Here is a 27885-nt window from a genome sequence, read left to right on the forward strand (position 1 = left end):
CAACTAGCAACCCATCATTAGCAGCTGACACGATTAACTTCTCTCACTGAGGAATTGGTGAAGGCCATGCAACAGCTTCTTGCACCCAACCCGGCAGCTTCCTCTTCTGCGTCAGTGACGGCTCCCACACTACAGACCGCTCCCAGTGCTCCAGTTACCGTAAGTCCTCGATTAGCCTTCCCAGAAAAATTTGATGGAACACCTTCCTGCTACAAGAGGTTTCTATTACAATGCGAACTATTTGTCAATCAACAACATGCACTATATCCCACTGATACCAGTCAAGTGGCATTTGTATGCAATCTATTAACAGAATGAGCATTGGAATGGGCAACAGCGATCTGGAAGGATGGCGAGAGTAGTTATCCCACCACTGCTTTGATAGATTTAGGATCTGCAATCTCATCCGGATCCGTGCTGGAGACGAGTGGAAAACAGCGTTCTCCACCACTAGGGGGCACTACGAGACGACGGTAATGCCCTTCGGCCTAGCCAACTGTCCTTCTGTATTCCAATCATTCATGAATGATGTCTTTCGTGATATGCTGGATCAATGGGTTATCATCTACATCGACGACATCCTCATTTACTCCAACACCATAGAGGAACACATCATGCACGTATGTCAGGTGTTACAGCGAATGATCCAACACAAGTTATACGCAAAGCTGGAAAAATATAAGTTTTATCAAACCCAAATCGCTTTTCTGGGCTACATAATCAGTGCAGAGGGAATTACTATGGATGACGCTAAAGTGCAGGCAGTACAACAATGGCCATTACCCAAAACCCTGAAAGAATCGGTTTTTGTGTTTCGCAAATTTCTACCGACGCTTCATCAGAGGCTCCGTAGCAGCCCCGTTATAAGCCATGATGAAACGAAGTACAGTTAAACTATCATGGTCTCCCGAAGTAAAGCACGTCTTCTCCGAGCTCAAATACCGATTCACCACAGCACCCATTCTGTCATCCCAACCCGGATCTACCCTTCTTTGTGGAAGTAGATGTGTCCAGCTCAGGAGTAGGGGCGGTGTTATCCCAACACCAGGGCAAACTACCTGAAATGTATCCCTGTGCATTCTTCTCTCGTAAACTGACCAGTGCATGTTGAAATTATGATGTGGGTAATCGCGAACTATTAGCAATGAAATTGGCTCTGGAAGAATGGCGACATTGGCTGGAAGGAGCAACTCATCAGTTCACAATCCTTACCGATCACAAGAATTTAGAATACCTTCGCTCTGCCAAATGGCTAACTCCAAGGAAGGCTCGCTGGGCTCTATTTTTCACCTGATTCAACTTTGTAGTTACCTACAGGCCAGGAAGCAAAAATTGTAAGTTGGACACTCTCTCTAGGCTAACAGATGACAGGTTAGCACCAAGTGATGAAACAGTCCTTTCCACAAAACTACTGCTCGCCATGGTACAGGGGGATATTCTCACCGAAATTCAGGAGGCCAACCAAGAAGAACCACCTCCTCCTAATTGTCCTGCAAATCTTACCTTATTACCTGTCGATATACGTCCACGATTACTGACCCACATTCACGACACTCCGAGTTCAGGTCATCTGGTTATCACAGCAACTCTGGAATTAGTCACATCCTGGTTCTGGTGGCCCACTCTCTCCAAGGACGTGATCACATACATTCAAAACTGTAATATCTGCCAAATAACCAAGGCATCACATCAAACACCTGCTGGCCTATTACAACCCCTGCCCACTCCTCAACGTCCATGGTCTCACATTGCAGTAGACTTCATCACCAATCTCCCCGTATCACAGAACAATACAGTAATTTTGACAGTAGGTTCTCCAAGGCGTGTCGTTTGATTCCATTGCCCAAACTACCCACTGCCTTTGAGACCGCTGAAGCATTATGTAACCAAGTGTTTCGGATCTTTAGCTTACCAGAATATTATGTAACCAATCGTGGTTCCCAGTTCACCTCTCGGGCATCAACCACCTTTGTTCCCCTGGTCGGGAGAACCTACAGAGTTACCTGCTGTCACAGACTGGTTACAACACAGTGAGGAGGTTTGGAATCAGGCTCACACACATCTAATGTGAGCAGTCAGGAGAAGAGAAATTCAGGCCAATCGCCATCGTCGTTCCGGACCCACTTATCAACCAGGGCAATAGGTTTGGTTATCTGCATGAGACCTCCGATTGAAGTTACCTTGCTGCAAACTCAGTCCCAGGTATGTAGGGCCATTCAAAATTGTACGACAGATCCCTCCTGTGTCACTCAGGTTGGCTTTGCCTAATCATTTTCGTATTTTTCCCACTTTTCACATGTCATTACTCAAACCCGCGGGTGGTCCACGAGAGGTGGAGGCCGAGGAGGGATCGGAACAGAGGACCCCCCCACCGATTACAATCAAGGGCGAAGAAGCCTATCTCGTTTGAGAAGTGCTGGATTCTAGACACCAGGGTGGTTAGACAACGTGTGCAGTACAACGTGTGCAGTACAGTGCACCTGGTGAGCGCCTCCCTTCAGATTCATCAACACGCACATTCACGTTCATTAAATTTGCTAAAACTAAGCATTCTAAAGTATGGCTATATTTCACAAGCAAGGATTCTGACACAGCAAGGTGAAGCAGATGCTTTACAAAAGTTGCGTGTAACACGTCAAACTTTTGAGGGCTCATGGAATCTCCTTAAAGGCAGAGGAATGCACTGTCTGTGATAGGTTGCGACATCATCTGGAACTTTCACTGAGTACCTTTATATGGACACTAATACTCCAATTTTAATATGATTAAGACAATACTCTGATTAAGAGTCTACCGTGTAAACAGCAATTTTTGATTACCTTAAAGTATCACAGACACCCGAGTCACGAAGTTTTTTCTTTCCATTCAGCATGCGGTATCAAATTACATTAAAACAACACTCTTCCAGCAGTCCTTACTTCATATTCTCATCCAATAATTGTCATGGGGCAAGAACAATATGTTGCAGAATGAGAGTGAAACTGCCGAACTGCAGTTAAACCCGAAATTACATGAAGCTTTGGAGGAATTGCTGAATAGCTTGGTAATGCGACAATAATTGTTTTATACTGAAACTTTCTTTCTAAAAGTCCTTCCTTGGTCTTATCCATATTTCTTTGCACATTGAACACACATCGACCACAACAGGAAAAAAAACTGCAACTAAGTTAATTGCGTAAAAGTTTTTTAACGCATTAAATAATTCAAATTAATCACATGCCTTAACTTAATGGCATTTTCAAATTTACACAAATGCAAGTGTGATTTAAAAAGAATAGCTACAAAAAATATTAGTTGCAGCTTACTGGTAAGTGGTGCTATTTTGAGCTATTTTTAGAACAGGCCTGCGGGCAACTCATGTGATGCTCGCAGGCAACGTGCTGGTGACCCCTGTAGAGTAACTAATAGCTTAGCCCACTGCAGTTTCTAAGTAGCTTACCCAACACTGGCTGGTGTAGTGACATTATCATATTTGAAATATGAACAACTAGAAGAAAAATCAAAAATATAATCCAAAACCTTCTCCCTATACCTAAAGGTGTTCTGATTTATTTGCAGCTTGATATGTGTAACGGAGGCCAACTAGTAAGTGCTGTGCAGGTAAACCTCACTCCTCTGACCTCTAAAGGTGCTCTAGTGACAGATGCTAGAGGCCATGGTCTTTAGCCTCCAGGGTAGAGCACCCAACTCCCATGTGGAAGGTTGCCAGTTCAATACCAGCTCGGAGCGGGTTGGGTGACGTAGGACCGGCGGGCTCACATTGGTGCCGTGACCTGGATGGGAGTGAGGTTTCGTGGCGTGAGTGTAACAGAGGCCAGCTAGTAAGTGCTGTGCATGTAAACCTCACTCCTCTGACCTCTAAAGGTGCTCTAGCGACAGATGCTAGAGACCATGGTCTTTGGCCTCCTTGGTAGAGCACCCAACTCCCATGCGGAAGGTCACTGGTTGGGTGACGTAGGACTGGCGGGGTCACATATGCATATCATCAAAAGCTAGTTTTGCAGAGTTGCATAGCATTTTAATAGGACTTATATTTGTTTTTTGTGTGTCCTGTTTTTGCTGCTGTAAAATTTTGAAGGAAAGGAATCTGGCAAACTTGTAAAAACATATATATTTCATTATTAATGGACTGCTGGTTTTGCCACAATAATAAAAAAAAAAACAATCAGTAAGCTTACTGCTCATAGCAACAAACGCTATACTGTGTTTTCCCCAGTGTGGTGATGACTGTGTTACAGAATTCCTTATAAACCAGACATTAAAACATCCGATCATTATACAGAGGACTTTATGTAGTGTTTGGCAAGTGGCTGCTATTACATTTATAACATGGAACTGAATAGTTATAGAGTTGGGTGCTAATTTCCATTATATGTAGAGACCAACTTTGTAAAACCTATATGTTAAGCAATTTGCTGTTTTTCTATATTTTTTACATCATTCTACTTAACATGTCTAGGTTCAGTAATAATGAGTGAATGAGTGATAATGTATGATGATATGTAGATGATAACATGTAAATAACAACTTTGCAATTCTTTTTACAGCAAGCTCCTGTGTACAGTGCTCATGGACAATCTGACATTCACAAACAGCATTCTTTTTTTGGAGGGACTGAAAGTCACACCTCAGTCATCACAACCTGTTTTCATCATGTTTCTCTTGGCTTATGTCTTTGCAATGGTATCAAACATAGGACTAATATTTCTAATTTCAACAGAAAAGAATCTGCACGATCCTATGCATTTTTTGTTCTGTAACTTGCCACTAAATGATATAATGGGGACCACTGTCATAATGCCACGTTTACTTCAGGATATTTTAACTGAAGCCTCAGAGCGTTACATATCTTATGCAGAATGTGCTATTCAAGCTTATTTTGTGCATGTATTTACAGGAGCATGTCACTATGTGCTGATGATCATGGCCTTTGACAGATATGTAGCTATATGTAATCCTCTGAGATATACAGCAATAATGACCAATAAAATGGTTATTGCACTCTCAGCACTTGCTTGGGGCTTGGCCATTCTTTTTGTGACAATTATGGTAGGACTTTCTTTGCGCCTGTCTCGTTGTAGGTATAAAATTGAAAATCCTTTCTGTGACAATCCCTCATTGTTTAAGCTGTCCTGTGAAAATGTGTCTATTAATAATGTGTTTGGACTAGTTTATACTATAGTTGCACTCAGTCTGTCAGCATTATCTATATTTGTAACATATGTCAAAATTGCTACTGTATGTATAACCAGCAAGAACAAAGCACTCAACAGCAAAGCGATAAAAACTTGCAGCACTCATTTAGCTGTTTACTTAATTATGTTTATTACTGGAGCCGTTTTTATTTTCCTTCATCGTTTTCCTGAATACTCTGACAACAGGAAACTAGCTAGTATAATGTTTCACATTGTACCACCAGGACTGAATCCCTTGGTATATGGTTTGCAAACCAAAGAGATTAGACAAAAGGTTGTGAAACTCTGGTGTAGAAAGAAGTGATAACATAGTAACATAGTTAAAAACATTGTATTTTAGAAATGTGAAATTTTACACAAATATTTACCTAAGATAAACTGTAGCACTACAACAGTACAAAGTTTGTTCTGTACTCGTGTTATTTTCAGTATTTATCAGATATTTTTTGTGTGGGAGTTGTTTACGTCAAATATAAACTAATTAAAAAATAAGTTGTATACACATATTACCTGGAAAAGAGAAAATAAATTACAAGAAAAGAGAATATTAGTTTTGACTCATTTTAGTTTTTAGTTTTGTACAAGCTAAAAAAAAGTCATTTTAAACAGTAAAAACATAAGTGAACCAACAGACACAATAATGGGCTACAATAATATTACTCATTATTGTCACATACAATAATGGGTTACAGAGCAACAAGGAAAGAGGATAAAAAGGGTTGTGTCACAGTCTTTGTATATGCACACACATGCAATGTCTGATCAAGTTTGTAGAAACCAGGGATCATTTCCTGCTTCAACTTAAAAATATATTTTAAAAAATAATAATTGCCTATATAATTAAACCATACCATAGTACTACATCCTCATCAATTAAGTTCTAAATTACAAATCTAGATCAACAATAGCAAGCTGTGCCACCCAGCACCAGAGAGAGATTTTACAGAGATGAGAAGGAACTTCTAGAAATTAAGAAGACAGCAAGCTATCCAGAAGTCTTCCTTACAACAAGCCAGCTATTGCTAAAATGGAAGATCAACCTTGTGTCTGCTTGAGACTTCATAAATCACTATTTTACAGTACTTGCAAGGACTGTTTTAGGCCATTACAGACTTAAATTGGCAGACACAATGAGAAGAGGTGGGGATCCTCTTTCTATGCCATAGTACAAGGTGTGTATGTGTACGACAATCTTCCAACTTTAATTGATACAGACTTTTTCATGATGGCATGGACCCTGTGGAGGTGGAGGCTGGAGGATCAATTTTGGCCAAGCTTCATTCAAGCTTCATTTCACTTGAAGTGAAGGTCCTGCTTCCTCAGAGAACAGTATAATTGTCAAAGACTCAACCGCAATAAACAGAGTAGCAAACATATGGATGAATTCACGCAGCATATTTTTGGGTTGCAGTAATAAGAATTTACAGCCAGTAAGCTTTCTTGATGATCAGTCACTAAAGAGTGGAGAATCAAGTGTTTGGAGGGAGAACAGTTATGACAATTCATGAGCCATTGATTTTCATGAGTTACTAAAATAATGTAAATGTGCATTGCAGTATTTACAGAAGACTCTTTGGTTTAGCATGTGATTGTATTACTTTTTTAGTATTTGCCGCTAGTATGTTGATCAACTTGAGCAGCAATAGCGATGACATGTCATCAAGATCATCTTCTGCATCTTTGCATTTACTGGGCATCTGCTTCTTTTTTAATGACCTGGAATATATGATATGGAGAATTTAACTCTTATAAAGAACAGAGCCCACCTTGCTTGTTGTGGATTCAAATGCAGAGCCTCTCATAGATACTGGGGATTCTTATGATTGGTGAACACTGGAATCAATGTTTGGACCCCTCCAACCAATGCCTGCACTGTCCGAGGGCAAGCTTGATAGCTAGGAGCTCATAGTTACCCACATCATAATTAGACTTTGGCAGGCTGAACTTTCAGGAAAATAAGGTACATGGATGGAGTCAGGATGGTACCTCCTGCCGCTGGGATAGGATGGCCCCCACTCCAGTGGTGAATGCATCCACCTCAACTGTAAAGGGAGGTTCTGGATCAAGGTGGACCAGGAGGGGACCTGAATAAATGCCTTCTTTAGGGTCTTGAACAAAGTCATAACTTCTTCTGTCCAGCATAGAGTCTTAGGTTTGCCATGGAGAAGATTGTAAGATGACAGGAGATGTTAATGTAATTTTTGATAAACTTCCAAAAGAAGTTGGCAAACCCAAGAAAGCACTGGAGTTCCTTGATGGTGTTCAGTTGTGGCCAAGAAGAGATGGCTTCCACCTTTCCCCATGTCCTTCTTGACCTCGGAGGCTGAAATAACAAATCCAAGGAAGTGGATGGTTTGCTGATGAAAAACACATTTTTCAGCTTTTAAGAAAGAAAGATTGTGATCACAAAGACAGGACAGGACTTATCTGGCACGTTGTTGATGTTCTGCTAAACTTCTAGTATAGCTCAAGATGTCATCAATGTACACTAGAACAGATTTAAACAAAAACTCACAAAGTACCTCATTCATGAATTCTTGGAAGACTGAGGGAGCGTTAACTAATACGTATCATAGGGCATCACCCGATATTCATAATGGCCACCAGGGGTGATGAACGCTGTCTTCCACTTGTCAATCTACTGTATTCTGATGAGATTCTAAGAACTTTGGATATCGAGTTTAGTAAATGTGCTAGCTTCACATAGAGGTTCTAGTGCTGCTAGGATGAGGAGAAGTGGGTATCTGTTCTTAATTGTGATGTTATTAGGAGCTCGATAGTCGATGCAGGGTCAAAGCGCCCATCCTGCTTGGCCACAAAGAAGAAGTTGGGTGTAGCAGAAGGTGTAGAAGGGTGGCTGTAACCTTGAGATAAAACCTCTTTTACGTACTCCTCCATGGCCTTATGTTCGGGTATAGATAGTGGTAGACATGTCCGTGGGGCACTGGTTAACCCTCAATCAGGTCAATTGCACAGTCCCATGGTCTGTGAGGTGGAAGCTGGGTGGTTCTCTTGGGGCAGAAAATGTATTTGAATTCCTGATAGCAGAGAGGAATCTTCTCAGAGCACTGATCAACAAGTCTTTCTAGAGAATAAGTAAACACAGACATGAAGTTAATAATTTTCTTGACAGGACATTCAGGAATGCAGTCGGAAAAATTGTGTTTTTCCATTTCAAAATCTTTCCTTTACTCCAAGAGAGCACAGGATTGTGTTTTACCAGCCACGAGCGCCCTAAGATGATGTCTGCATTGGACCCCTCCAGAAACAAAGTTTGATATCCTCTTCATGGAATAGTCCAATTCGTAGATGAACGGAATCCACTATTTTGTTGATGTGATAACAATTTAAGGGTTTTCTGATGATGGACTGTAAATTATAGCTTTTCTTGGATGACCGGGTCTTACAGCAGATCTGATGGCAGAGGGCACTGGAGATTAAAATGCTGGCTGAACCGGAGTCATTAGAGATGTTAGGTGCAGTAAGTGTTACAGTGGTGAGAGGTAGCAATTTTTCTTGCACAACATGAATTGCACCCACCGTGGAGTGTGCTGGACATGTGGAGCATGATACTCGGAAATGCCCCACTCTTCCACAATACAAACAGAGACCCCGATTCAGCCGACAGAGCCGCTCTGCTTTGGTGAGTCTCCCTTGATCTGAGATCATTGGTTCTGGGCCAGGGTTTGGTGGAGTTGTTGTCATTAGTGCACATTCATCCCAGAGACTGGCTGCTGTAGAGTACTAAAACTGGATAAACTGAAAACAGACAGGTAAGTATAATTAATCATATAAGGATTTACCGACCATGAAAATTTTGTTCTTCTCTCTAGCGACGTGGCCAGTCACAGAGTGAGGTAAGGAGGTTTATGGAGCTGGAGTGATGTGCAGGTGCATGAGTTATCAGAATTCAGGTGAGGGCAATCTTGACTGTGAGTGGGGTGTTTCAGGTGAGTGTGAATGAGAAGAACTTGGCCTGGCTGTGAGAGCAGTAAAATAAAATGAACTTTTACCTACTTTTAATGCTGTAAGATTCATGTACATACATACCACATAGTACCACAACAAGTACATACAGTACATAATACTAGGATAAAGTATAAAATACTTGAGAAATGGTTTTGATTGATTATGATTCTTTCTATCTGATTATAATAAGTTATTTTATTACTGTTTACTCATTGTTATTTGAGTAACATCTAGATCCACTGTCAGAAACCTTTGAACAATGAAATGCTCTGTAGTCTGACTTAGCTAGCAGTCCTTAATTATAATAGTAAAATGTGAAACTGAATTCTGCCTTAAGTGTCCTTACAGCCCAACCGGTGCAGGTATAATTAATCCTTTCATAGACTTAAGCATAAACTTTGATAAAATATAATTTATCTTACCTGCAAAATCAATAAACAAAAAACATCTAGACACTGTTTCATACTGTCTATACATGGCTGGTGTAGTGACATTATCACGTTTGAAATATGAACAACTAGAGAGAAAATCAAAAATATAAGTCAAAACCTGTCTTCCCCCATACCTAAAGGTTTTCGGACTCCTTTGTAGCTTAATAGGCATTTCTTCAAGAGCGAGTACTGCAAAGTTGCATAACATTTTAATAGGATTTATATTTGTCTTTTTGTGTGTCCTGCTTGATGCTTTAAAAGTATTTAATTTCTTGATTAAAAGAAAAATCTGGCAAATTTGTAAAAATATATATATTTCATTATTAGTGGACTGCAGTTTTTGCCACAAAAAACACAATGAGTAGGCTTACTGCTCATTAGCAACAAACGATATACTGTGTTTTCCCTTGTGAGATGATGACAGTGTCACAGAATTCCTTATTTAAACCACACATTAAAACATCCAATCATTATACAGAGGACGTTATGTAGTGTTTGGCAAGTGGCTGCTATTACATTTAAAACATGGAACTGAATAATTTTACAGTTGGGTGCTAATTCGCCTCATCTGTAGAGACCGATTTTATACAGTAAAACTTTTATGTTAAGCAATATACTGTTTTTCTTTTTTACATCATTCCACTTTACATGCCTAGGTTCAGTAATAATGAGTGAATCAGTGATAATGTATCATGATATGTAGATGATAACATGTCAATAACAACTTTGCAATTTTTTATACAGCAAGCTCCTGTGTACAGTGCTCATGGACAGTCTGACATTCACAAACAGCATTCTCCTCGTGGAGGGACTGAAAGTCACACCTCAGTCATCACAAACTGTTTTCATCATGTTTCTCTTGGCTTATGTCTTTGCAATGGTATCAAACATAGGACTAATATTTCTAATTTCAACAGAAAAGAATATGCACAATCCCATGCATTTTTTTGTTCTGTAACTTGCCACTGAATGATACAATGGGAACCACTGTCATTATGCCACGTTTATTTCAGGATATTTTAACTGATGCCTCAGAGCGTTACATATCTTATGCAAAATGTGCTATTCAAGCTTATTTTGTGCATATATTTACAGCAGGATGTCTCTATGTGCTGATGATCATGGCCTTTGACAGATATGTGGCTATATGTAAACCTCTGAGATATACAGCAATAATGTGTCACATCCTTGGTCTGATCATGCTGTATGTCTCCCATTTCTGTTTACATGTGGCGAGCGCACGTGAATGTTCATTTTGATCACTCTCCGTATCACTCCTCCCTCTCGTTACCCCATTTTCCATCTATTATGATTGATTTTTCTCCCACCTGCACTCTATTAGTGATTCCTTTCGTGCCCTATTTATTTCCCTCGTGTGTAGTCCTGTGCTAGATTGTTGTTTGCGAGTGCGCCCACGCCAAGCTACTCTTGTCTCATCTTGTCTCCTGTCGTTGCTCTTCCATCCTGTCTTGTTGTGCTGCTCCACGCCAGAACTATCCACTTTGCAGATTCCTCCTCCTTAACCTCCTCTGTTCCCAGGCCGGACTGCTTCAGCTTCATGGAGCCTACCGGCTTCATCTGACTGCCGGCTTCCTCTCCCTCTCTAACGCTCCACTTCCGCATTCCCCATGCGGCCACGCATCAGCACGCCCCCTACCGGGTAACAGCATATAAACTCTATTGTTTGTATCCACTTTTGACTCACCCCGGCTGTCTTTTGCTTTCTCCTTTTTTGAGGACTGTGAACGGTGCGCTCCCTTTTGGCTGTGTCTAATGACAGGAGCCGGTCTCTGTTGTTGAAGACTTATCAGCGCCCTCTACTGAGAGTTTTGATGCCTTACGAGGGGGACCCCAATTCATGTAGAGTCTTCCTTTCTCAATGCTCAGTGATGTTTGCCTTACAACCACACACCTATGCAGCTGAAAGAACTAAGGGGGCCTACGTTCTCACGCTGCTCGCAGGAAAAGCCCGTGATTGGGGAACCTCAGTTTAGGGAAACTCAAGCTCCCTGTTGTGCATCATTTGAAGATTCCAGACTAGAGATGGTGAGATTGTTCGATAGATCTGCTCAGGGGCAGGAGGCAGCGGACCAGTTGGCTCGTTTATGCCAAGCGGGCCGGTCAGTCATAGAGTATGCCATCCAATTTAAGACCTTGGCGGCTTCCTGTGACTGGAATCAAGGGGCCTGCAGGTCCATGTTTCGTGCGGGGCTTGAAGAGGAAATCCAGGACGAGTTGGCCACCATCGACCTTCCTCAAGATTTTGACGATCTGATCAGTATGGCCCTATGGGTTGAAGAACGTCTGCGCCGCCACCTTCAGGGGGATGAGTGAAAGACTGCCTTTAACACACCTATGGGACACTTCGAGTACCTGGTCTTAACATTTGGTCTGACCAGTGCCCCGGCGGTCTTCCAGGCCTTGGTTAATGATGTGTTGAGAGACATGGTTAATCGTTTTGTCTTTGTGTACCTTGATGATATCTTGATATTCTCTCCGTCTTTACAGGTATACACTCAACATGTCCGCCAGGTTGCTACAACGGTTGATGCTCAGGAGACCTTGGATAAATTAAAGTCCCGTTTTATCTCTGCTCCTGTCCTGTCTATTCCAGATCCGGAATGGCAATTTATTGTTAAGGTGGATGCTTCGGACATTGGAGTAGGCGCGGTCCTATCTCAGTGGTCATGCCTGGATAGAAAAGTGCACCCTTGTGCCATCTTTTCCCATCGCCTGAATCTTTCTGAGTGAAATTACGACATAGATAATAGGGAATTGTTGGCAGTCAGGTTAGCCCTGGGGTAGTGGCATCACTGGTTAGAAGGCGCAGCTCAGCCTTTCCTGGTCTGGACGGATCACAAGAACCTTGAATATAAGGTCTGCTCCACCCACTTCCCATCCTATCCCGCCCCTGGTCACATTTGGCCCTTGATTTTGTCACCGGCTTACCAGAATCTAAAGGAAACACTGTTATTCTCACGGTGGTGGACCGCTTCTCCAAAGCGGCCCATTTTATTCCCCTTCCCAAACTCCCTTCAGCCAAGGAGACTGCTCAAGTGGTGATTGATCATGTTTTCCGGATTCATGGTCTTCCGGTCAATGTGGTTTCTGATAGGTGCCCTCAGTTTGTCTCCCAGTTTTGGAGGGAATTCTGTCGACAGATCGGGGCCTCTACAAATCTGTCTTCAGGATTTCATCCCCAGACCATTGGGCAGTCCGAGCGAGCAAACCAGGATTTAGAACGAACTCTCCGCTGCCTGACATCCCACAATCCTGGCTCTTGGTGTCAACAACTACCTTGGGTCAAGTACGCCCATAACTCCCTTCCATCATCTGCCACAGGTATGTCCCCTTTTCAATGCTGCATAGGGTTCCAACCTCCTTTGTTTCCCACACAGGAACCCAAAGCTGCAGTTCCGTCTGCCCTTGCTTTCGTCCAGCGTTGTTGACGCACCTGGAGGAGAGCCAGGAAAGCCTTGGCCCAGGCTAAAAGACGGACCGAAGCAGCTGCTGATCATCACCGGACTCCTGCTCCTCGTTACAGATGTGGTCAAAGAGTATGGCTTTCTACCAAGGACCTGCCTCTTAGGGTAGCCTCACGCAAGTTGGCACCCAGGTTCATTTGCCCATACCGGATCACCAAGGTCTTGAGTCCGGTGACGATACGGCTCAAGTTTCCTCCTACGCTTGGTTGGGTACACCCTACCTTTCATGTGTCTAGAGCTAAGCCTGTATTGTATTCACATCCTCTTCCCTCTGCCCCTATTCCCCCTCCCCACGTCTAGTGGATGGCTCCCCAGTTTACACTGTGTGGAAATTACTGGACATTAGAAGCGGGGCTTTCAATATTTAGTGGACTGGGAGGGCTGTTGTTCGGAGGAGAAGAGCTGGGTCCCACCTCGGGACATTCTGGATCCGGCGCTGGTTGAGGTTTTCCGTCAACAACAAGGTAGGCACCACCATGCGGCGCCTGGTGGCGTTCGTAGAGGGGGGGGGGGGGGGTACAGTCACATCCTTGGTCTGATCATGCTGTATGTCTCCCATTTCTGTTTACATGTGGCGAGCGCACGTGAATGTTCATTTTGATCGCTCTCCCTATCGCTCCTCCATCTTGTTATCCCATTTTCCATCTATTATGATTGATTTTTCACTCACCTGCACTCTATTAGAGATTCCTTTCCTGCCCTATTTATTCCCCTCTTGTGTGTAGTCCTGTGCTAGATTGTTGTTTGCGAGTGCACCCACACCAAGCCACTCTCGTTACATCTCGTCTCGTCTCGTCTCCTGTCGTGGATCTTCTATCCTGTCTTGTTGTGCTGCTCCACGCCAGAACCATCCACTTTGCATATTGCTCCTCCTTAACCTCCTCTGTTCCCAGGCCGGACTTCTTCAGCTTCATGGAGCCTACCGGCTTCATCTGACTGCCGGCTTCCTCTCCCTCTATAAAGCTCCACTTCCGCATTCCCCACGTGGCCACCCGTCAGCACGCCCCCTACCGGGTAACAGCATATAAACTCTATTGTTTGTATCCACTTTTGGCTCACCCCGGCTGTCTTTTGCTTTTTCTTTTTTTGAGGCTTGTGAACGGTGGAAATAATAAATTATTTCTAACCTGCACTTGTGTCCGCCTGTGTTCCCTGACATAATGACCAATAAAATGGTTATTGTACTCTCAGCACTTGCTTGGGGCTTGGCCTTTCTTTTCATGACAATTATGGTAGGACTTTCTTTGCGCCTGTCTCGTTGTAGGTATAAAATTGAAAATCCTTTCTGTGACAATGCACAATAAACTGTCTTGTGAAAATGTGTCTATTAATAATGTGTTTGGACTCGTTTATAATATAGTTGCACTCTGTCAGCATTATCTATATTTGTAACATATGTCAAAATTGCTACTGTATGTGTAACCAGCAAGAACAAAGCCCTCAACAGCGAAGCCATAAAAACCTGCAGCACTCATTTAGCTGTTTACTTAATCATGTTTCTTACTGGAGCCTATTTTATTTTCCTTCATCGTTTTCCTGAATACTCTGACAACGGGACAACAGCTAGTATAATGTTTTAACAATGTACCACCAGGTTTGAATCCCTTAGTATATGGTTTGCAAACCAAAGAGATTAGACAAAAGGTTGTGAAACTCTGGGGTAGAAAGAAGTCAATGATAACATAGTGATATTGTTAAAAACATTGTATTTTATAAATGTGAAATTTTACATAAATATTTACCTAAGATAAACTGTAGCACTACAACAGTACAAACTTTGTTCTGTACTCATGTTATTTTCAGAAGTTATCAGATGTTTTTGTGTGGGAGTTGTTTACCTCATATATAATCTAGTTTAAATCTAAGTTGTATACACTTATTACCTGGAAAAGAGAAAAAAAATGAGAAAAGAGAATATGAGTTTTGACTCACTGCAAGCGAAAAAGAAAGAAGTCATTTAAAACAGTAAAAACATAAAAGAAGTACAAGTGAACAAACAATACAATGGTCTACAATAATGTAACGTACAATAATAAATAACAGAGCAACAAGGAGGCAGTGCAGTAGGTAATGCTGTCGCCTCACAGCAAGAAGGTCGCTGGTTCAAGCCTCGGCTGGGTCAGTTGGCGTTTCTGTCTGGAGTTTGCATGCTCTCCCTGCATTCGCGTGGGTTTTCTCCGGGTGCTCCGGTTTCCCCAAAGACATGCGGTACAGGTGAATTGGGTAGGCTAAATTGTCCATAGTGTATGAGTGTGTATGGTTGTGTCCCAGAGATGGGTTGTGGCTGGAAGGGCATCCGCTGCATAAAAACGTGCTGGATAAGTTGGCGGTTCATTCCACTGTGGCGCCCCGGATTAATAAAAAGGGACTACGCTGAAAAGAAAATGACGGAATGAGATCACTATATTATTGTGAACAAACAATTAAGGAGACTGAAGAAAGAGAAGTCAAACTTTTGGAAAATAATTTGAAAAGCAAATGCATGCTATTAAACTAACAAAATGAATTGATCGAAAAGAATAGTGAAATCTGGATAATTTCCCTGTAATTAAAGAATAGTGACAGACAACACAAGACAAAAAAGTGAATAGACAAGAAACCAGGAAGGGATGAAGGGTAGCCAGGTCAGACCCAGCAAAACAATCAAGGAAGGGAAGGGAGTGCAAAGGTATGAAGGGTCACAATGTTCAGAAACCCTGGTAGGGCAGGACAGTAGGAACAAGATTCATGGCAGGGGACCAGGGTGGAGCTGGAGGAGTCAGACCATGTTAGGTCCAGCAGGTCTGGAACACCGGCAGCAAGCCCAGGTGTTTCCAATTTGGCCTGAAGCCAGCAAGCCTGGCTGGAGCCAGACTGGGGCTGGCAAGGCAAAGAGCTTGGACGACGCCTGTTGGGCAAGGAGCAGGACATTTTGAGTTTAATTGCTTCATTCGCACATCATATTCACTTCACAATAGATGCAGATTTGCATTATGGGCAGGGCTTCTGTCTGCCCGCTGACTCTAGTCTCATTGCTTATGGCTAACATGGATTTTATTGAGAGAGTAGCTGTGTATATGCTGTGGGATGGCTGAAAAACTGTAGATTTACTTGGCATGTGTCTTAGACTACTGGATCCTTTACGATGTGCACCAAGCTCTGTCAGTTTATAAACTCCTTCAGAAACTATACCTGGATGATAGAAGTTCCCCTTCGGATGGGGAACTCCAATGCTATGTGGAAACTTCCACTATGGGGATTTCGTCAGAATCCAATCATCTGAAAGAGTATAAAAACGGGCCAATGAAATACCAATGAGTTGGCAGCGTCAGCGTGCACAGCTGGCATCAATGACAATCAGTCATGCTATAAAGACGCTGCCAGTGCCATGCTCGACATCCTTTCGCTTTCAGAGCCTTTCACGAAGCTTCTGAGAGAGTCTTTGAGGGTATCTCCAACCTGTGTCTACAGAGAGAGATCGAGAAGCAGCTTCTCCCGGTCCAGAGCGCGTATACGCAGTGGCAGATGGTCGAGCTGGGTATTTCTCCCTTGTCTGGCGTCCTTTGGGTCCGGTCCTCCAAGAGCGGTTTGTATATAGGAAAAAAGCTTTCCTAAAAGAGCAACACGGTCGTGCAGCGCGTCTTTTTCAAGACGTCACTCCGACCGTGCGTTTCTGGATGCTGTGATTTCCTATCCCCGGATGATGGGCACGAGCACAGCGTTTCATGTCTGGGGGTCCAGCATGTTAATGCGGTGCTCGCGGGCAGTGCATGCCATCACTGATGTCATGTCTGTTGCGCAGTTAAGATCGCGGCTCGCTCTTGCAAAAGAGCCACCCACCCCAGTTGTCCCCCGCACTGCGGTTGGCACTCGGGCAGATCTGAGGGTTTCAGTGAGAGTAAATCCGCCGCCCCCGGGCCGTGGACCTCTCGCTCCTCCACGCGCTCCATCCAAGCTTCAGGTGAAGAGAAGCGCTCCGTCCTTGGATGGTCGCTCTCTCACCTGATGACACCGGGGGTCAGATGTCCATCGCTGCATCGGAGGATGGGCTGTCATTGTCTGATGAGGATGCGAGCCCGCTCGCTCCCTCCCTCCGGGGTGGAGAGCGCGGCGTTAGCATCTAAAAAGCAGACGTGATGGCCGTGCTTTCTCGGGCTGCTTCGGCCGTGGGTCTGGTGATGGTTTATCCCCCAGCCCTGCGGCCGGACCGACTAGATGGGTGTGATGTGGAGGATATAAGGAGGCAAGACCTTCAAAGCCTCCCATCCCCTTCTTCCCGGAAGTGCACAGTGAACTCACGCAGTCCTGAGGGCACTTTTTTCTGCCCGATCTGCGTGCGCTTCCATCCTCACCATCCTTGGAGGTTGGGCTGTCAAGGTCTGACGAGGATTCGAACCCGCTCGCTCCCTCCGGGACTTTGAGCGCGGCGTCGAATCCAGCAGCAGACTTTGCGGCTGTGCTTCCCCAGGCTGCTTCGGCCGTGGCTCTGGAGATGGTTTATCCCCCAGCCCCGCGGCCGGACCGATTAGAGGGGTGGATGTGGAGGATGAAGGCGAGACCTTCTAAGCCTCCCCATCCCCTTCTTCCTGGATGGGCACAGTAGGCTCACGCAGTGTGCTGCGTGCGCCTTCCCCCTCACCGTGCACGCTATGGCCACCTACCAGCGCTACCAAGCGCAGGCGCTGGCCCGGCTGCGCGAGGATGGTTCTGACCCAGGACTGAGCATGCGCTCCGCACCGCAACCGACTATGCTCTTACAAAAAAAAAAAAAAAAAAAGTCGGCTGTGTGTGCCCTGGGAAGGACGATGATCACATCCGTGATCCAGGAATGCCACCTCAGGCTAAACCTGGTGATGTGCGTGACGTTGACAAAGTTCGCTTTCTTAACTCACCCATATCCCAGGCTGGTCTGTTCGGCGACACTGGCGGTGAATTCGCCCAGGAATTCACGCCGGTGATAAAGCAGTCGGAGGCGATGGGCGAGGTCTCTATCGGCGGGATTGTATGACCGCTCCCCCCCGCCGAGCCATCCACATCCACTGCTTTTTCGCCGAGGACGCCCGCCCGCAGCTTTGCTTCGCCGCCCCTGCCTGCGCCTCCGGCCACGCGGCTGCGCCGAGCATCGCGCAGGCAACCAGCGTCCCCCGCCCAGGGCGCCGCTAAGTTCGGTAAAACGGACCGCGAAGCGTCCCTGAGGCGGGCCATCTGGGGAGGAGGGAATTTGCTCTTTCCCCGCTGGAGGGCGGGGCACGTTATTTAAAGGCGTAAAAAAAAAAAAAACGCCATCAAAATCCTCAGTGAAAGAGCACTTTTCCCCTCCTCCGGATGTGACAGCCCGAACACTGCCAGTCTGGGACGCTATGCCTTCCAGCTCGCAGGATCGGTGCATTTCGCCAATGGCTCATGGAGCGCGAGAGAACGGTCTCCTTTCTCTCCACTCCCAGCCCCTCTCCTGGAGTTTGAGTGCGAGACGAGAACATCTCCTCTCCTGCTCTCCTGTGGGACCCCAGCGCTCCCCGGATGAGCCCACTCACTCCACGCTGCCCCGCCGCTGGCACGTCAGCGTTCGTGCGGGTGGGACCATTTGCGGGGGCTCTGCCTGCCTGGTTAGCGCGGGCCAGCCCATCGCAATGGCTCATCCATACGACCAGACTCGGCTATGCGATTCAGTTCGCGAAACGGCGTCCCAGGTTCACGGGCGACCAGGGTCAGTCCTGCGTCCGCCCCTGTCTTGCGAGAGGAGATTGCTGTCCTCCTGGCGAAGGACGCAATCGAGCCGGCCCTCCAGCCGAGATGGAGCGCGGGTTTTACAGCCCGCACTTCATCGTGTCCAAAAAAGAGCGATGGGCTATGGCCAATCCTATATCTGCACATTTTGAACCGCTGCCTTCACTGGCTGCGCTCCGAAATGCTTACGCAGATGCGCATCAAGCGATGCGTTCGTCCTCAGGATTGGTTTGCAGCAATAGATCTGAAGGACGCGTATTTTCATATCTCCACACTTCCACGCCACCGGCAGTTTCTGCGGTTTGCGTTTGAAGGTCGAGCGTGGCAATACAAGGTCCTCCCCTTCGGGCTCTCTCTGTCTCCGCGAGTTTTCACCAACCTCGCGGAGGGTGCCCTCGCGCCCCTTCGGCTCGCCGGCATCCGCACGCTCAATTATTTCGATGACTGGCTGATTTTTAGTCCACTCTCGGGAGCAATTGATTATGCACAGAGACAAGGTGCTCCGGCACCTCCGCCCGTTGGGGTTTCAGGTCAACCGAGAAAAGAGCAAGCTCGCCCCCGTGCAGAGCATCTCCTTTCTCGGGTTGGAGCTGGACTCGATCACTATGGAGGCGCGCCTCTCACGAGAGTGCGCCGAGGTAATGCTGAACTGTCTGAGAGAGTTCGACAGGAAAAAAAGTGGTCCCCCTGAAATTATTTCAGAGGCTCCTGGGGCATATGGCATCCGTAGCCGCGGCCACGCCGCTCTGATTGCTCCATATGAGACCACAACAGCATTGGCTTCACGATCGGGTCCCCAGACGCGCATGGCACGCGGGCACACACCGAGTGACTGTCACTGCGCTGTGTCACCGCACCCGCACCCCCTGGAAAGGACCCCTCCTTCCTACGGGCCAGTGTGCCCCTAGGTCAGGCGTCCAGGCAGGCTGTCGTTTCGGCAGATGCCTCCAGTATGGGGTGAGGGGGCCGTGTGTAGCGGGCATGCTGCTGCGGACCTGTGGAGGGGAACCCAGCTGCATTGGCATATCAACTGCCTAGAGCTGTTGGCAGTGTTTCTCGCTCTGCGCCGCTTTTTACCGGTGCTGAGGGGGCAACACGTGCTGGTCAGGACGGACAGCACGGCCGCGGTAGCGCATTCCATCCGGATGGGGGGTATACGCTCCCGCTGCATGTCTCAGCTCGCTCGCCGTCTGCTCCTCTGGAGTCATACGCGGCTGAAGTCGCTGCTTGCTATTCACACCGCGGATGGGCTCTACCGTGCGGCCAATGGGCTCTCACGGCAGCTCCTTCCCCGGGAGAATGGCGACTCCACCCCGAGTCATGCGTAAGTATGCACTCCCCCCAGTGAGCCTACTCGCGCAGTTTCTGTGCAAGGTCAGGGAGGACGAGGGGCAGGTCTTGCTAGTTGCGCCCCTGGCCCAACCGGACCTGGATATCAGAACTCTCCCTCCTCGCGACGCCCCCCCTGGCGAGTCCCTTTGAGAGAGGACCTACTCTCTCAGGGACAGGGCACCATCTGGCACCCTCGCTTAGTTCTGTGGAACCTCCACGTGGGGTCCATAAGACGCGACGAGGAAGACTTAGGTAACCTACCGGTGGCGGTGGTTAATACCATCACTCAGGCTAGTGCACCCTCTACGAGGCATGCCTACGCCCTGGAGTGGAGACTATTCACTGAGTGGTGCGCTTCTCGCCGAGAAGACCCCCGATCTTGCCAGATCAGTGTTGTGCTTTCTTTCCTTCAGGACAGGTGGAGCGAAGGCTGTCGCGCTCCACACTGAGGGTTTACGTGGCCACCATCTCCGCTCATCATGATGCGGGGATGGCGGCACCGTGGGGAGGCATAACCTCATCATCCAGTTCCTCAGAGGTGCGAGGCGGATGTTTTCCCCCGCCCCCCTCTCATACCCTCTTGAGATCTCGCGGTAGTGCTACGAGCCTACGTGGGGATCCCTTCGAACCACTCGACTCAGTATCCTTGAGATTTCTGTCCTTGAAGACAGCTCTGCTGGTCGTGTTGGCATCGGTTAAGAGGGTTAGGTACCTGGAGGCATTTTCGGTCAGTGACTCGTGCCTAGAATTCGGGCCGGCCTACTCTCACGTTGTCCTGAGACCCCGGCCCGGCTATGTGCCCAAGGTTCCTACCACGTCGTTTTAACAATCAGGTAGTGAGCCTGCAAGCGCTGCCCACGGAGGAGGCAGACCCAGCCCTTTCATTGTTGTGTCCTGTTCGCGCTTTGCGAATATATGGGGACCACACTCAGAGTCTTAGATCCTCTGACCAGCTCTTTGTCCATTACAGTGGTCGGCAGATGGGAAGTGCCGTATCTAAACAGAGGTTGGCCCACTGGATAGTGGATGCCATCTCCCTCGCCTTTGGGCCAGGGTGAGCCGTGTCCCCCGGGGGTGAGAGCGCACTCCACTATGAAGCATCGCATCCTCCTGGGCGTTAGCACGCGGCGCCTCTCTGACAGACATTTGTAGAGCTACGGGTTGGGTGACACCCAATACATTTGCAAGGTTACAATCTGCGAGTGGAGCCGGTTTCCTCAAGGGTATTAGGCAACCCTTGGTGATTGAGGAAACGATTCGGTTGAGGTGTCGAAACACGCTTGCTGCGCCACTCTCCCTAACCCGGAGATACGTGCGCTTTTTCAGCTTTGTCAGTTTAGTTCCCCATTTCTTTGGCGAACCCTGCAGAGTTCCTCCGAGGCCCCCAGCACCTGACTCAGCGGAGGAGTCAGGTGTTGGCCCGTTACGTTGTCGGCATGCCCGCTGGTCAGCCCGCGTTCTGGGTATAGGTGCCTGCTATGTGTGATCCCCGCTGGCGATCCCATACGTTCACTCAGCCACGGTATAGTCCCCCCTTCTAGGGCAGGCTCGTGTCTTCCCTCCCCGCTAACCATCCTTATGCTAGGACCCCCCCCCCATCTCTGGGCTGGTCCATAGATTGTCACCAGGTCTCCCCTCTGGGTAGCAGGTGAGCTCCGCAGCGTCCTCCCTATCGGGACTGAACGCTTTCCCAACGTACTGTCGTATCAAAACCTTTTTACTGGGTTATTGCGACTCCCCGAAAAATATAACCGTTTCTGAACAGGTAAGTGAGGGCCAGGGGACACGTTGGAAGACTGTGTCTCGGGGCGTTGTAGGTGCGCTTGCTCTACTGCGTGGCACACCCTTCGCCAGGGGCGCAGTAAGGTTCTTTCGTTGTGGCGTTTTCCATAGATTTCCCCATAGTGGAAGTTTCCACATAGCATTGGAGTTCCCCATCCGAAGGGGAACGCTACGGTTACTAAAGTAACCCTTCGTTCCCCGAGGGGGGGAACGGAAATGCTATGTTCCTTCGCCACAACGATTGTCCCTTAGCTGTTGAGCGTGAAAGTCTCTTCAGCTAGAAAAGGATGTCGAGCATGGCACTGGCTGCGTCTTTATAGCATGACTGATTGTCATTGACGCCAGCTGTGCACGCTGACGCTGCCAACTCATTGGCATTTCATTGGCCCGTTTTTATACTCTTTCAGATGATTGGATTCTGACGAAATCCCCATAGTGGAAGTTTCCACATAGCATTTCCGTTCCCCCCCTCGGGGAACGAAGGGTTACTTTAGTAACCGTAGCGTTTTCAGCAGTGCTTTAGACTGAGCCAAGCCCAGTTTTATGAACTATTGTCCAGTGTCAACAGGAGGATTTCCCCTCAGGACACCAAAAATAGGTGCTGAGTCATAATCACACCCATACTAGAGCAAGCTCCCAAATGGTTAATGTGACACGAATGTTCGCTAAAGTTCAGATTTTCCAACTCGAACGATTTGCACATTAAGCGTGTCAAACGCGCAAAACTCTGAATTCGTTCTGCTTCAACGTGTGAATCATGTCATTCATTCCACCTCGTTCATGCTAACAGCAGCGCAAAATGTCTGTTTGCGTCTTTGCATTGACTCTCTGTCTCTATCTGACTAGTAAGTAAAAATTCACAAAATTCACAATTTAGCCATACAGACTCCTATTCGTCCCACATAAATATCAGTAAAACATACCTAGCTAACCCCATAGAGACTGTGTCTGTTCCTCGCATTATTAGATCAAGAAACAAACGTACTGTGTGCTCCAGAAATAATCTATTAAGAATTAAACCAGAAAAACCACTAAAAAGTGAAAATACAAATTTCATGAAGCTTGGTCTCCTAAACATCAGGTCACTAGCACCTAAAGCGCTTATCATAAATGAAATAATAACAGATAACAATCTTATTTAATGCACTCTGTCTCACTGAAACCTGGCTGAAACAAAATGACTATATTAGTTTAAATGAAGCAACTCCTCCAGGATTCTTATATAAACGAGAGGCTCGTCAAACTGGTCGTGGTGGTGGCGTTGCATCAATCTTTAGTGATATTCTTAATGTTAATCAAAGAAACGGACTTATGTTTAGCTCCTTTGAAGTATTAGCGCTTAATGTTGTTCTTCCAAACACTATGCAAAAACCTATGTTATCTCTTGCTCTAATCACCACATATAGACCCCCAGGACCCTATGTCAATTTTCTAAAAGAGTTTTCTGATTTTATTTCTGACTTATTAGTTAAAACTGATAAAATACTAATTGTAGGAGACTTTAACATCCACATAGATGATGCTAACGACACATTAGGGCTCGCGTTTATGGACTTACTACTTTCACTAGGGATAAAGCAAAATGTTATTGGTCCAACCCATCGCCTAAAGCATACACTAGATCTAATTCTGTCTTATGGAATTGAGGTCATTGATGTAGACATTATACCACAAAGTAATGATATTACAGACAACTACCTCTTACTATATAAGCTGTGTTTACCTGAAATTAGCAGATCCGCTCCGATATATCGCCCTAGTAGAACTATTGTTCCATCCACCAAAGATGAATGTATAAATAACTTACCTGATCTTTCTCTACTTCGAAATGCACCCGCAAACGCAAATGACCTTGATGTAGTAACCAGCAGTATGGATGCCATCTTTACTAGCACTCTAAATACTGTGGCACCCATCAAACTAAAAAAGGCTAGAGAGAATAAAACTACACCATGGTATAATAGTCATACCCGCGCTCTCAAAACAGCAACCCGTGCCCTGGAATGTAAATGGAAAAAAACTAATTTAGAAGTCTGAAAATTGCGTACAAAGACAGTATGTCCAGCTATAGGAGGCCTTTAAAATCTGCCATGGCTGAGCACCTCCGCAAACTGATAGAAAATAATCATAACAATCCTAGATTCTTATTTAACACCATCGCTAAATTAACAAATTACCGGTCATCTTTGGAACAAAATGTTCCACCGCAAATTAGTAGTGATGACTTCATGAATTTTTTCAGTGATAAAATAGAAGGCTTTAGACAGAAAATAGGAGATATTAAACTTTCTGCACCGCCTTATACTTCAGATCCAGTAAACACGCCACTGAATATAAATAACCTACAGTGCTTTAAAATCATAGAACAGGAAGAGCTAGACAAAATTATAAATAGCTCTAAACCAGCTACGTGTATATTGGACCCAATTCCAACAAAGTTACTGAAAGAATTGCTACCTGTTATAGGAGAACCTCTTCTTAACATTATCAACTCTTCTTTATCTTTAGGCCATGTTCCAAATCCTTACAAGTTAGCTGTTATTAAACCTATTATTAAGAAACCACAATTGGACCCCAGCAACTTAGCTAATTATAGGCCTATTTATTATTAAATTATTATTATAATTATAATTATTATAATTATTATAAGCTTATTTATTATTAAATACTAGAAAAAGTTGTTTCTGCTCAATTATGCTCCTTTCTGCAGACGAACAATGTTTTTGAAGTGTTTCAGTCAGGTTTCAGAGCTCATCACAGTACAGAAACTGCATTAGTGAAAATAACCAACAATTTACTCTTAGCTGCTGACAAAGGGTGCATCTCGCTATTAGTTCTACTCGATCTTAGTGCGGCATTTGACACCATTGACCATGGTATCCTTATTAATCGCTTAAAGTCTACAGGTGTCCAGGTACAGGCCCTACAATGGTTTAAGTCACACTTAGCTGACCGTTACCAGTTTGTGAATATTAATGGACAGCCTTCACAAATCAGCCCAGTAAAATACGGGGTGCCTCAAACCTGACGAGACGTCTAATCTGTCCTAGCTAACTGAGTGTATTAAAGATGTTAAAGACTGGATGACCAACAATTATCTTCTCTTAAACTCAGACAAAACAGAATTATTACTTATTGGGCCTAAATCCTGTACACAGCAAATCTCACAACTCGACCTACAATTAGAGGGATACAAATTTAGCGTTAGCTCTACTATAAAAGATCTGGGTGTCATAATAGACAGCAATTTAACTTTTAAAAATCATATATCCCATGTCACAAAAACTGCTTTCTTTCATCTGAGAAATATCGCTAAGTTACGAATTATGCTATCCATCTCAGATGCAGAAAAGCTAGTCCATGCTTTTATGACTTCTAGGCTGGACTACTGTAATGCACTTGTTGTACGGTTCTTTGTGAGGGAAGAAGAAGACAGGGTCGGCGTAAGGTAGTAACAATATTTCTTTATTTTTATTTCTTTTCCGGGCATCAACAACAACTCCTCAAGGTGGTTGTTGCTTCGCTCTCTCTCTCTCTCGACTGGTCTCTCTCGCTCCCTTAAGGCGTCTCTCCGACCCAATCACTAGAGAAAACAGGTGTTATTAATTATTTCTGATTGGGCTACTGACCAGCCGCCGGTGTCTCCACTCTCACTCTCCCCCTTTCGGGTGTTCAGCCACGCTCTCCCCACCACATACCCCCACCGCCCGTCTCAGGCCGGGCAGCCGTCCGGCCTGCGGCCCCCCTCCCCCCCCTCCCGCCCGGGAGAGGAAGTCAGCCACGACCATCTGCGCGCCCGGCCTGTGGACCACCTTGAATTTAAATGGTTGTAAAGCGAGATACCAACGGGTGATCCGCGCGTTGGTATCCTTCATGCGGTGGAGCCACTGGAGGGGAGCATGGTCCGAACAGAGGACGAATTCTCGCCCCAGGAGATAATACCGGAGGGTGAGGACCGCCCACCGTATCGCCAAACACTCCCTTTCTATGGTGCTGTACCTAGCCTCCCGGTTGGACAGTTTCCGGCTGATGTACAGCACCGGGCGCTCCTCACCCTCAACCTCCTGGGAGAGAACCGCCCCCAGACCCCGTTCAGATGCATCTGTTTGTAAAAGAAAGGGGAGAGCAAAGTTAGGAGCGTGCAATAGCGGCCCCCCGCAAAGTGCAGCCTTAACCTCGGTGAAGGCCTGTTGGCACTGCTCCGACCATTGGACAGTATCTGGTTCCCCCTTTTTAGTAAGATCAGTCAGGGGGCTGACGAGGTCCGAATAATTTGGTATAAACCGTCTGTAATATCCCGCCAGACCCAAAAACTGTCTTACCTCCTTTTTGGTCTTGGGTCTTGGACAAGTTGCAATTGCTGCAGTTTTATCAATTTGGGGCTGCACCTGCCCATGGCCCAAGTGGAAGCCCAGATACCTCACCTCCACACGCCCAACCGCGCACTTCCTCGGGTTGGCCGTAAGCCCGGCCCGCCTCAGCGCCGTTAACACCGCCCGCACATGTTGCATATGCCGCTGCCAATCATTACTGTATATGATTATATCATCCAGATAGGCAGCGGCATATGCCGAGTGACGGGCCAGTATTTTGTCCATCAGGCGCTGGAACGTGGCCGGTGCCCCGAACAACCCGAACGGAAGCGTCACAAATTGGTGTAAACCAAACGGCGTCGTGAAGGCCGTTTTTTCACGGGATAAAGGAGTTAGGGGTATCTGCCAATAGCCTTTTGTCAGATCCAATGTCGAATAATAGCGAGCAGCGCCTAACCGGTCGAGCAATTCGTCAACCCGCGGCATTGGATACGCGTCGAATTTCGACACAGCATTTAATTTGCGATAATCCACACAAAACCGGACCGACCCATCTGTTTTGGGTACCAAAACGATCGGGCTGGCCCAGTCACTGCGGGATTCTTCTACTACACCCATTTCCAGCATTTTTCTTAATTCATCCTGAACCACCTTTTTTTTGTGTTCAGGCAAGCGATACGGTCGGGTCCTTACGACCACGCCCGGTTCGGTCTCGATGTGGTGCTGAATTAAGTTAGTGCGCCCGGGTAGGGTGGAGAACACGTCTGCAAATTCAATTTGGAGGCGCCGGACATCGGTGAGCTGAGCGGGCGAAAGATGGTCACCCCCGGCGACCAGGGTGTTTGCCCCATTCCGGCTAACACTCTCCGGTCCCAGGTCATCCTCGCTGGTAACAAGTGCCGCCAGCATCACCTCCTCCGGCTCCCTCCACAGTTTTAATAAATTAATATGATAAATTTGACGTGCTCCCCTCCTGTCCGTTCGCACCACCTCATAATCAAGATCGCCAACTCGTCGTGTGACCACAAACGGCCCTTGCCACTTGGCGAGTAATTTGGAACTGGAAGAAGGCAGCAGTACAAGGACTTTATCTCCCTTTGTGAATTTTCGTAGTTTAGTGCCCTTATCATATCGCCTGCGTTGTTCCTCCTGGGCCTTGAGCAAATTCTCCGTAGAGAGCCGCCCCAGTGTGTGGAGTTTTGCTCGTAGGTCCAGGATATATTGAATTTCGTTTTTGCTTTGTGAAGGCTCGTCCTCCCAAACCTCTCTAACAACATCCAAAACCCCACGGGGCTGTCTGCCGTAGAGAAGCTCGAAGGGGGAAAACCCCGTGGAGGCTTGGGGAACCTCCCGCACAGCAAATAATAAGGGCTCCAACCACTTATCCCAATTTTTCGCGTCCTCGTGAACGAATTTACGGATCATTGATTTAAGCGTGCGATTAAACCTTTCCACCAGCCCGTCTGTTTGTGGGTGATAGACGCTGGTGCGAATCGATTTAATGCCCAATAATCCGTAAAGTTCGCGTAGTGTGCGTGACATGAACGCGGTGCCTTGATCAGTGAGGATCTCCTTGGGGATCCCCACTCGGGAGATCAGACTAAACAGAGCTTCCGCAACACTCTTTGCTGAGATGTTCCGGAGCGCTACTGCTTCCGGGTATCGCGTTGCA

At 46.3% G+C, this 27885-nt stretch overlaps 1 protein-coding gene and 1 pseudogene across 1 annotated transcript; both read left to right on the top strand.

The window, feature by feature from the left end:
- Positions 1–4569: 4569 nt before the first annotated feature.
- LOC130214525 (olfactory receptor 146-like) lies at positions 4570–5499 on the top strand. The gene has a single exon (XM_056446272.1). The coding sequence runs from the start codon at positions 4570–4572 to the stop codon at positions 5497–5499; it is 930 nt and encodes a 309-aa protein (XP_056302247.1).
- Positions 5500–10361: 4862 nt separating this feature from the next.
- Positions 10362–14766, top strand: LOC130214524 (olfactory receptor 52E8-like; annotated as a pseudogene).
- Positions 14767–27885: the final 13119 nt, after the last annotated feature.

Source organism: Danio aesculapii, chromosome 21 (genome assembly GCF_903798145.1).
Source record: "Danio aesculapii chromosome 21, fDanAes4.1, whole genome shotgun sequence".
Taxonomy (NCBI): Eukaryota; Metazoa; Chordata; class Actinopteri; order Cypriniformes; family Danionidae; genus Danio; species Danio aesculapii.